General features: G+C 52.2%; 1 protein-coding gene across 2 annotated transcripts in view; it reads left to right on the top strand.

The window, feature by feature from the left end:
- The first annotated feature begins 7007 nt into the window (after positions 1 to 7007).
- The window catches only part of KIF26A (kinesin family member 26A), a 240406-nt gene continuing 237526 nt past the window's right edge, over positions 7008 to 9887 (top strand). The window contains exons 1-2 of one of the 2 annotated variants that reach the window (XM_053282826.1): positions 7008 to 7935; positions 8173 to 8442. In XM_053282826.1, coding sequence (XP_053138801.1) covers positions 7921 to 7935; positions 8173 to 8442 — 285 coding nt within the window. In that variant the 5' untranslated portion in view covers positions 7008 to 7920. The remainder of the gene's footprint in view (positions 7936 to 8172; positions 8443 to 9887) is intronic. The other variant, XM_053282825.1, reaches the window with a different exon arrangement.

Here is a 9887-nt window from a genome sequence, read left to right as displayed (position 1 = left end):
TAGGCGAAGGGAGGTGGGGTGGGTGAGTTTGTTCAGGGGTGGGCTGGGAGAGATGAGGATGGAAGAGCGGAGATAGAGCTTTACTGGAGAGCCGGGTAGACAGAGATGGGAAAGTGGGGGCGGGGGGGGGGCTGATGAGCCTTCGTCGGCCCTCCCTACTTTGCCTTCGGGGACACGCGTGAGGCTGGGCAAGCGAGCGGCCGAGGCGCCGCGAAGGAAGTGGAGCGAAAGGGAGCGAAGATTGCGCTTGAGAGAGTTCTGAGCCACGAAAGGGGGCGGGGAGGCGCTTGAATGGGCTCGCCCCACGGCTGAGCTGCAAAGGCTGCCCCCCTCACGCCCGACGTTTCCTTTGACAGATTAAAGTTAGAAACCAGCCAGGGAGCTTCCGCGCTCTTTAATGGGGAGAGGGCACTGTTCACACTGGGAAGGATGGGGACTCCGCTTAGGCGTGGTCAAGAGCGCAGAAATGGATGCGAGATGAGATTTAGCATGAGGGACGGCAAAAGCCGCTCGCCGGATCTGTGAGTTGGAGGGCGTTCGGGTTTTAAGTCCTGACTGGGGCGCCTGGGAGCGAGCAGAACGCAAAAGCCACGGCCGCCAAATCTTGAACAGGTGCCCTGCAAGTGGCGACGCCGATTTGTGGATTGCAGGGGGAAAGCGGGGAGGGCGGGGATTAGGCGTGTGGGATTGTGGGGCGGGGAAGAAACCAGATGGGGCTGATGGGTTCCGCAGGGATCCATTGCTATTCCGGAGTGAGACTGCTGATGAACAATAGTGAGAAGAAAACTAGTTGGAGAACGCCCGGCGCTCCTGGAAACCCTTTTGCCAATGGAGAGAGCTTCTTCGGCGGACCAGCTGCAAAGCAACATGCGGCCAGCAGATGGCGCTCTAGTAACAGAGACCGAAGAGCCGCCAAACGCCGTGGAATCATTTCTCTCTAGCTATTAACGCAACTAGGCGTTTGTATAAATTTAGCGGTGCGTTGTCAAGAATAAAATGAAATAAAAGCTAAGGGAAGGCGTTTTTAGACGCATACATGTTTGGCAATAAGGGTCTTAACAGCCGTACAAGTCCCCCTTTCCTATGGAAGTGTTACAAGATAGCAATGGCATGCCATGCTGTTACGCAGGTTGTAACTGAAGTGACTTAAATAGGCCCAAACTACAGTGCATTCTTCGAAGCCTAGAGCCCGTCCATAAGTGCATATTTATGCTTGGAGCCTCAAGTTGTGACCTGCTGTGTGAAAGTGCAACCACAGATCAAACACTATAAACATCAGCTTTCAGATCATCTCACCTGTAATGCAATGCTTTTCAAGGGAGTCAATGAACACCTTTAGCTGTTGGTCACAGCGTTCCAAGTGCATGTGTGAACCAGACCACAAGCAGCCAACCTCGTGAAGAGGAGCCTGTGCAGTTCAAGTTCGGGCAGCAAGCATGTGGATGCGTGAAACAAGTGGCCACAGACCATGAGTTCTTTTGAAAATACCTCTCATCCTGGGTTTGATCATGGGCTGTGGAACTTAAGGCCACATGGCCATATCATATCATGGAAAATCTTGGCTTCTCATGTCGCTGGAGCCTTCAGATGACCTGCTCCCCATGCAGAACATCTGGCAGACCTTTTAAGAAGGGTGGCTTTTAAAATAACAGGGTGATTGTATTCAACAGAAAATAGCAGCTGACTAGGCAATTAGTTCGCTATGCTAATTTCTCCAGCTGCCAGGTCAGGGTTCCTCTGTTGAAATCATTTCCATCAATTCATTGCTAAAGGGGTGCTAGAATCGGGCAAAGAACGAAGCAAGTTAGAGTGCAAAAGAGAGATTTAGGCTGTCAGAAGGGAGCGTCAAAAGGCGCACATGGTATAGAGTCATGGAATTATACAGGCATCTTTTATTTCAATGAAACCTCCTTTATGGGATTCTTGAACGGAACCTCCCTTATGGGAGTCAAAAGCAGGGAGTCTTGTTTTTGGTAAGTGGCTTGGAAATCCCCCAATGGCTTACTTCAAAGTAGATCTTTGCTTGAAATGAACAGAGTTTCAATCTTCTGATTGAAGGCAGATCCATGCTTACTCAGAAGTAAGTCCCACGGTGTTTGGTGGAGTCTACTTCCTGATAAGTGTGTTTAGGATGGCAGCTTAGTCCAAAATCAGTCACTTGCAGAAGTTGTTACGGCTGTGCAGGAGAAATCAACGTTTAAACCGAACATACATGCTAGCCACTGGCACCAAGGAGCAGCCTTGATTGGGACTCGGTGGCCCCGGGGTTTGACCTGATCGTCTTCACATTCGTAGCTTAGCCAGTTTCTGCCAAATATAAAAGCTGACCTTTTTTCTCAAAAAACCTCCAATTTAATTAATCTGGAATAATCACCACTCCTGGTTAAAGAAGTTACTGTATATTGAACCAAATCTTTGGTCCATCTAACACAGTGCTTGGTTAGTCTTGGGTCCATCTAAAACACACAGGCAGGCAGCAACCCTCCAATATAGGAACATAGGAAGCTGCCATATACTGAGTCAGACCATAGGTCCATCTCGTTCAGTATTGTCTACCCAGACTGGCAGCGGCTTCTCCAAGGTTGCAGGCAGGAGTCTCTCTCAGCCCTATCTTGGAGCTGTATGCTTTGGTAGTTTGTTGGTTCAATAAAAAAATCTTGTCCTATAAAAAATAAATAAAAATCTTGTCCTATCTTGGAGATGCAGCCAGGGAGGGAACTTGGAACCTAGCTGCTCTTCCCAGAGCGGCTCCATCCCCTGAAGGGAATATCTTACAGTGCTCACACATCCCCTGAGCTAAGCAGGGCCCTGGTTGCATATGAATGGGAGATTACAAGTGAGAGCACAGTAAGATATTCCTCTTAGGGGATGGAGCCACTCTGGGAAGAGCAGGAGGTTCCAAGTTCCCTCCCTCCCTTCTCCAAGATAGGGCTGAGAGGGACCCCTTCCCGCAACCTTGGAGAAGCCACTGCCAGTCTGTGCAGACAATACTGAGCTAGATGGACCTATGGTCTGACTCAGTGTATGGCAGCTTCCTATGTTGCTTTGGGTCTGGGCCATAGTTCAGTGGTAGAGCATCTGCTTTGTAGAGCATCTGCTTTGCATGTAGAAGTTTCCAGGTTCAATCCCTGGCATCTCCAGACAGGACCAGGAAAGGCTACTGCCCAAAACCTTGGCTAGCAGACAGACCAGGGGTGGGCAATCTTGGCGCTCGAGTTGTTGTTGACCTCCAGCTATTGTTGAACTACCACTCCCATCATCCCCAGATTTTCTTTTGGTAGAATACAGGAGGAGTTTACCATTGCCTCCTCCCACGCGGTATGAGATTATGCCTTTCAGCATCTTCCTATATCGCTGCTGCCCAACATAGTACCAGCAGGGATTCGAACCAGCAACCTTCTGCTTGTTAGTCAAGCATTTCCCCGCTGCGCCATTAGGTGGCTTCCCTCTTTTAAAGCCATCTAAGCTAGGAGCTCACTATAGTTTGTGGCTACACATTTAAGACACTCATGAGGTTATTCACACAAGCCAAAACTGTGTTCTACCCGGGTTTGGGAGCTGTGTGTGGTCCCAATTTTTGGTTGTGTGGAAGCAAGGTAGGAGGAGAACCTGGGTAGAACTACTCTTGCCTGTTCTGAATCTATTGCAGGTGAATTTCATTGAATGATCCCGAATTCTAGTATTATGAGGGGAGGAGAATTTCTCTCTATCCACAGTCTCCACACCCAGGGTGGTAATCTTGGACCCCCAGCTGGTGTGAACTATTACAACTCCCACCACCCCCAGAAACTATTCCCCTACTGACTGAGCAAAGAAGCACCTTTTAAAAGCGGTGATTCTCTTTGTTTAGTGGGGGAGAACAACTGGCCCTATCCATCCCCAGGACAGCATCCCTCCAGTGTCTGTTGCTGGTTTGGGAACTTTTCTTGAAAAGTGTTATACAAATATTTGTCCTAAGTTAGGAACATAGGAAGCTGCCATATACTGAGTCAGACCATTGGTCCATCTAGCTCAGTACTGACTGCACAGCCTGGCAGCGGCTCCTCCAAGGTTGCAGGCAGGAATCTCTCTCAGCCCTATCTGGGAGATGCTGCCAGGGAGGGAACTTGGAACCTTCTGCATGCAAACATGCAGATGCTCTTCCCAGAGCAGCCCTAACCCCTAAGGAGAATAACTTACAGTGCTCATACATGCAGTCTCCCATTCAAATGCAAACTGGGGCAGACCCTGCTTAGACCCTAACACTTTAACATGTTTACCTTAAGTGGCGAAGTGGGGAAGTGCTTGACCAACAAGCAGAAGGTTGCCGGTTCGAATCCCTGCTGGTACTATATTGGGCAGAAGCCATATAGGAAGATGCTGAAAGGCATCATCTCATACTGTGCGGGAGAAGGCAATGGTAAACCCCTCCTGTGTTCTATCAAAGAAAACTACAGAGCTCTGTGGGCACGAGTAGTCGAAATCAAAAACTTGATGGTACACTTTATTTTAACATTTTAATGCTTTAGCATTTCCTCATTTAGTTTTTCTTTTAGCTCAGAGGTCCCCAAACTTGGATCCCCAGATTTGTTGGACTACAAGTCCCATCATCCCCATGTGACTGGGGGATAATGGGAGTTGTAGTCCAAAAAAAATCTGGAGACCCAAGGGTGGGGGCCCCTGTTTTAACTAACCCCAGTTCATTGATGCAAGGAGATATGGAGTCATCTTATCCTGATATGGAGTCACAGACCCATAGTCCATAAGTCTGTATTGTTAAGCACAGTCCCTTTAGTGTTCTGTCCTTTATCTAGACAAGCCAAGAGCAATGCTCCATTTCTCTAGCTCACTGAAAATCTTTAGAATAGTTTTTACTGGCCACTTGGAAAAGGGAGGGGAGAGCCCAAGTTCCCCAAAGGGCAGCCTTTATGTCCCAATGCCAAAGATGTTGCTCATTCATACTTCTTTTCGACTTGACAAGGAGAAAGGGCGGTTTTGGCCACGAGCTGCTGACCTGTAAGCCAGGTCAGCTGTCAGCGGAGGCCTGCTTATGGCATACCTGCCTACATGGCCCTATCTTCCAGTTCTGGTGAATGGGCAAATAGGAACATAGGAAGCTGCCATATACTGAGTCAGACCATTGGTCCATCTAGCTCAGTATTGTCTTCACAGACTGGCAGCAGCTTCTCTAAGGTTGCAGGCAGGAATCTCTCTTAGCCATATCTTGGAGATGTCACCATGGAAGGAACTTAGAACCTCCTGCATGCAGGCATGCAGCTGCTCTTCCCAGAGCGGCTCCATCTTCTAAGTGGAATCTCCTTCAGTGCTCACACATCAAGTCTCCCATTCATATGCAACCAAGGCAGACCCTGCTTAGCTAAGGGGACCAGCTCTCCTCCTGACATGCTGACAGGTATGCTATGGCCCTGCCCACTTTCCTGAAGCCATGTTCAGGAGCCCCAGAAAGAAAGAAATGGAGGTCAGATGCTAGCAGTATCCCCCCCACTGCCATGTTCTTGTGTGCCCTCAAAGGGTACACTCCCCCAAAAGGAACAATCTCAGAGCCCACTATTTTGGGGTCAGAGTGAGCACTGCTTGGAACATAACCATGCACTGTTAATCACAACCCTTTAAAAATATATATTATTATTAATTTTTTTTACATTTATATCCCGCTCTTCCTCCAAGGAGCCCAGAGCGGTGTACTACATACTTGAGTTTCTCCTCACAACAACCCTGTGAAGTAGGTTAGGCTGAGAGAGAAGTGACTGGCCCAGAGTCACCCAGCTAGTATCATGGCTGAATGGGGATTTGAACTCGGGTCTCCCCGGTCCTAGTCCAGCACTCTAGCCACTACACCACGCTGGCTCTTTGTTTAGCGGGGGGAGAACAAATATGCATTCAGTATTGGATAGCATGCACATAAAGTTTAGGTTTGGGGAGGGCAGGGCTTTGCCCTGGACTCATTTCCCATCAAAGCCCATCCAGGACAACAGGCCCAGACAGAGTGCAATTGCCTTCGATGGATCATGGTGAAGGCCGACATTTTAAAAAGCAAAGGGTTTGAGTCAGAAGATACTCTGAACTGCCTGCCCTAAACACGTGAGGGAGGGGTGTGGATAATATACACTCCCCCCCACCGCTACGCAACCTCCTAATTGTGCAGGTGGAAGTTCATTCAAACGGCTGGTAAACATGCAAATTAAATGCTACATGAAGATAGCAATGGGGAGGAGGTGTACTGGGTGGGTGGTCCAATCTTCACCCATGCTAACCCCCCCCCACCATGCAGTCAATGTGGGCAGTTCAGAGTATCCTCACTGGCCCAAAATTATTCTAGGAAGGTGAATTATTACTGTGTCCTACCTTTTAGGTCAGCATTGTCTATACCAGGGGTCCCAACCTGTGGCACCCCAGACGTGGTTGGACTACAACTCCCATCACCCCCAGCCACAATAAAATGTAGCTGGGGATGATGGGAGTCATCGTCCAGCGACAGCTGGGGCGCTTCAGTGGGCCACCTCTCCTCCGCACAGGCTGGTAGCAGTTCTCCAGGTATCCCCAGCCTTCCCTGGCGACGTCAGAGACTGAAGCAGGGACCTCAGGCAGGTTAAGGCAGGTACTCTGCCCCTGAACGCCAACGCCAACCCTGTACTTGAAGGCAGTGCTTCCCAATCCGCTGCCCTCAGCTCCTGCCTGTGGCTTCCAGCGGCATCTGGTGGGCCACTGTGTGAAACAGGATGCTGGACGAGAGGGGCATTCTTGGGCCTGATCCAGCAGGGCTGTTCTTATGACTACAATGCCCATCACCCCTAGCCACAGTGGCTGGAGGTGATGGGAGTTGTAATACACCAGGGGCATAGTGAGGTTCCCAGCAGCGGGGGGGGGGGGGGGACACACACACAAAGTTAGGCAGGGGTCCTCCATTGTGTGTGCAAAGAGGGCGCATGCCCCAGAGCCCCAAGCCACGCCCCCACATCTGATGTCAGACACCAGGGGGCGGGGCAACCTTACCCCCTCAAGCCTTCCCCTCCCGGTCTCTTGAGGGTGGCTGCAGCAGTGCCGGCGGCTCAAGGAAGCCGATTGAGTCCGAGCGTGGGGCCACTGCAACGGTGTCCTCTTTCCGTGGGGGTGGGGAGGCCAATCCTATTCCTATCTGGGGAGGAAACAACTTGATAAAAAAGGGGGAGTGCTGCTCACTGAGTCTGGCCCTACGGCTGATGCCCCCTCTCGATGTTATAGGCAAGCCATCAAGCCAGTTACTCTGGAGCAGCCGCCCCACAGGGATCTGGCCCCACACGAGAGAGAAGCAGCACGAAGCAGCCCAGCCTTAAAAACGAGACCTTCACAGTAACTCTTCTTTCTCCCAAACCAGAGTCACGTCGGTTTCCAAGCCAGCGACTTTGGGCAGGGAAGTGGGTGTAGCAAAAGGGGGGAAACAAAAAGCGGAGCGGGGCTGTGCCAATGCCTGTCTCCACGTGCTCTCGGTCTTGTTTCTGGGCTGCGGCGGCTGCGAGGTGGGGGGTGAGGGGAGGGAGGGCTGAAGCCCCTCCCCCTCCTGGCCATCTCCTCCCCCTCAGCTCCGTCCCGGGCTTCTCTCCTTTAACTTTGCTGCAACTCTCTAAACTTTTTCCAGCTTTTACAACATGGGAGGAAACATCACGTAGCAACCGAGCGGAGCGGTTTTTTTTCGCCTATTGCAAGCGCGGCAGCCGGGCAGGGGAAAGCCAGAAGCTGCTCTGCAGCGCCGGCAACCCTCCTCCTCCTGGTCCGTCCCGGGACTTCTGCTTCGCGATGGGCAGGCAGGACAGCCCGGGGCCCAGAGGCTTCGCGCCGGCGGCATTATAGCCGCTGCCGGCTCGGGTCTGTCCGTCTGGAGCCCCGGCGGGGAGAGAGAGCGATTCGCTCTCGCCGGCAGCAATCCTGGGGCCGGGCACTGACATGCGAGTGCTGGGGGTAAGTGGCGAGCGCGGGGGCGAAGCGGCCACTTGCAATCGTGGGATGCTTTCGCTTCGATTTCTTGGCATTGCACGGGTGGAAGGTCTTTTGCACGCCTCCCTTCTTTTTTCTGGGGGGGGGAGACGGAGACACGCGTTTACACACAGAAACGGAGATCCGGAGTGGCTCCCCTTCTGCAGCGCCACGGCCACTCGCCTGACCGCCTTTCCCCCCTCTCCGTTTGCTCTCTTCTAGGTGGCCGAGGGCAGCCCCCGGCGAGAACCGACGCCGCTCTCCTTGGAGCTCCCGCCGCGGAAGAGGCTCCAGCCGGCGGCCCCCGAAGACCGCTGCGGTAGCCGCCCCCCTCCGGAGGGAGCCGGGGCCGCCTCGGGGGGCGAGCTGAGCCACTTCGAGAGAGCCGCCGCCGCCAAGGGAGAATGGTGCCCCAGCTGCCAAGCCAAGCTGGCCGAGCTCAAGAGGCAAGCGCTCAAGCTGGCCGCCGGCTGCAACTCTCTGGCCCCGCGGGTAGGTCTGCTGCGGCGAGGTGGGGGTGCGGGGATCGGAGGAGGAGGAGGAGGAGGCTTGTTGCTGCTGTGGGGGCCGCCGAAACTCCCGTGCGGAGCCCTGCAGCTTGGCGCGGTGGTTTTGCACAGTGTGCAAAAGTCCCCTCAACTGCATCGAAGCAGCAGCAACAAACCCGTTGCACTGGGAGACTGGTTCTGTGCACATCGCTTGCAATTGCTAGGCAGACTGACTTCTAGGAGAGCCGGTCTTGTGGTAGCAGGCATGACGAGTCCCCTTTGCTAAGCAGGGTCCGCCCTGGTTTGCATTTGAATGGGAGACGCCGTGCCGGAGCACTGTAAGAGATTCCTCTTAGGGGATGGGGCCGCTCTAGGAAGAGCGCTTGCCCGCTTGCATACAGAAGGTTCCCAGTTCCCTCCATGGTGACATCTCCAAGATAGGAGAGAGACTCCTGCCTCTGCAACCTTGGCAAAGCTGCTGCCAGTCTGTGCAGACAATACTGAGCTAGGTGGACCAAGGGTCTGACTCAGTATACAGCAACTTCCTATGTTCTTATTTTTCTCCCACTTATGTATAATCACTGTCTATATCGCTGGGTGCACTTGAGTTCATTGCATTTGTCTTGCAAGTTGTATATCCTTGCAGCTGCTTTTGCCCCATTTCATTTTCCCACTCTTTCGCCTTGAGGCAGACCTGTAGCCAGGAAGTCGGGGGCTAGGACAAGCCTGCCCCCACCCCCAATTTTTTCTCTGCCCCACCCCTTTTTTACAAACACAATTTTAAAATAACTTTTTGTTGTTTGCTTGTGGAAGTCATGGGGGGCAGATAAGCTGCCACCCCTATTTTTTTTGCACCCCCCCTCCTGAACATTTAGGCTGACTACAGGCCTGGCCTTGAGCACCGTGCTTGGTGGCCGTGCACATTCCTTTGGACCGTGTGGTGCCTCCCCAGTGCTGCATTTATTGTACGTGATACCCGTGTCTGTTTCCACTGCCTGAGAATCTAGATGCTTTGCTAAGTGCCTGTACTTTGGCCCACTAAAGTGTAGCCATCTGTATCTTTAGCAACTGCTTGTGCTGGGTTGTGCATTATGTGGTATCTGGCCACCCTGCATAGTATTTGAATGCCCTTGCAACATTGCCTTGAATCACCAAATCTCTTTTGCCTTGAATCACCAAATTCCTGGGTATATTTGTCATTCTCCACCCCACAGACCTGCTGGCAAGTTGCTGCAGATATGATGGCTTGGAACTGCTTAGTGTCTGTGGACATTGCATGGTCCTACCTGGCTGCACAGCGCAGCATGTGGCAAACATTCTTTGTATGGTCCTGCACAACAGTCACACTTTTAACCCAGAAAGATGCTGCCGACACCTCTGCTTGCTGCTTTTTATCTGCGCACACACACTCGGCTAATCGACCCACGTTGCCTCGTACCCTGCTACGTC

Source organism: Hemicordylus capensis, chromosome 1 (assembly GCF_027244095.1).
Source record: "Hemicordylus capensis ecotype Gifberg chromosome 1, rHemCap1.1.pri, whole genome shotgun sequence".
In the NCBI taxonomy this organism is placed as follows: domain Eukaryota; kingdom Metazoa; phylum Chordata; class Lepidosauria; order Squamata; family Cordylidae; genus Hemicordylus; species Hemicordylus capensis.
The sequence above is the reverse complement of the archived record's forward strand: the minus strand, read 5'-3'. Positions and strand labels throughout refer to the sequence as shown.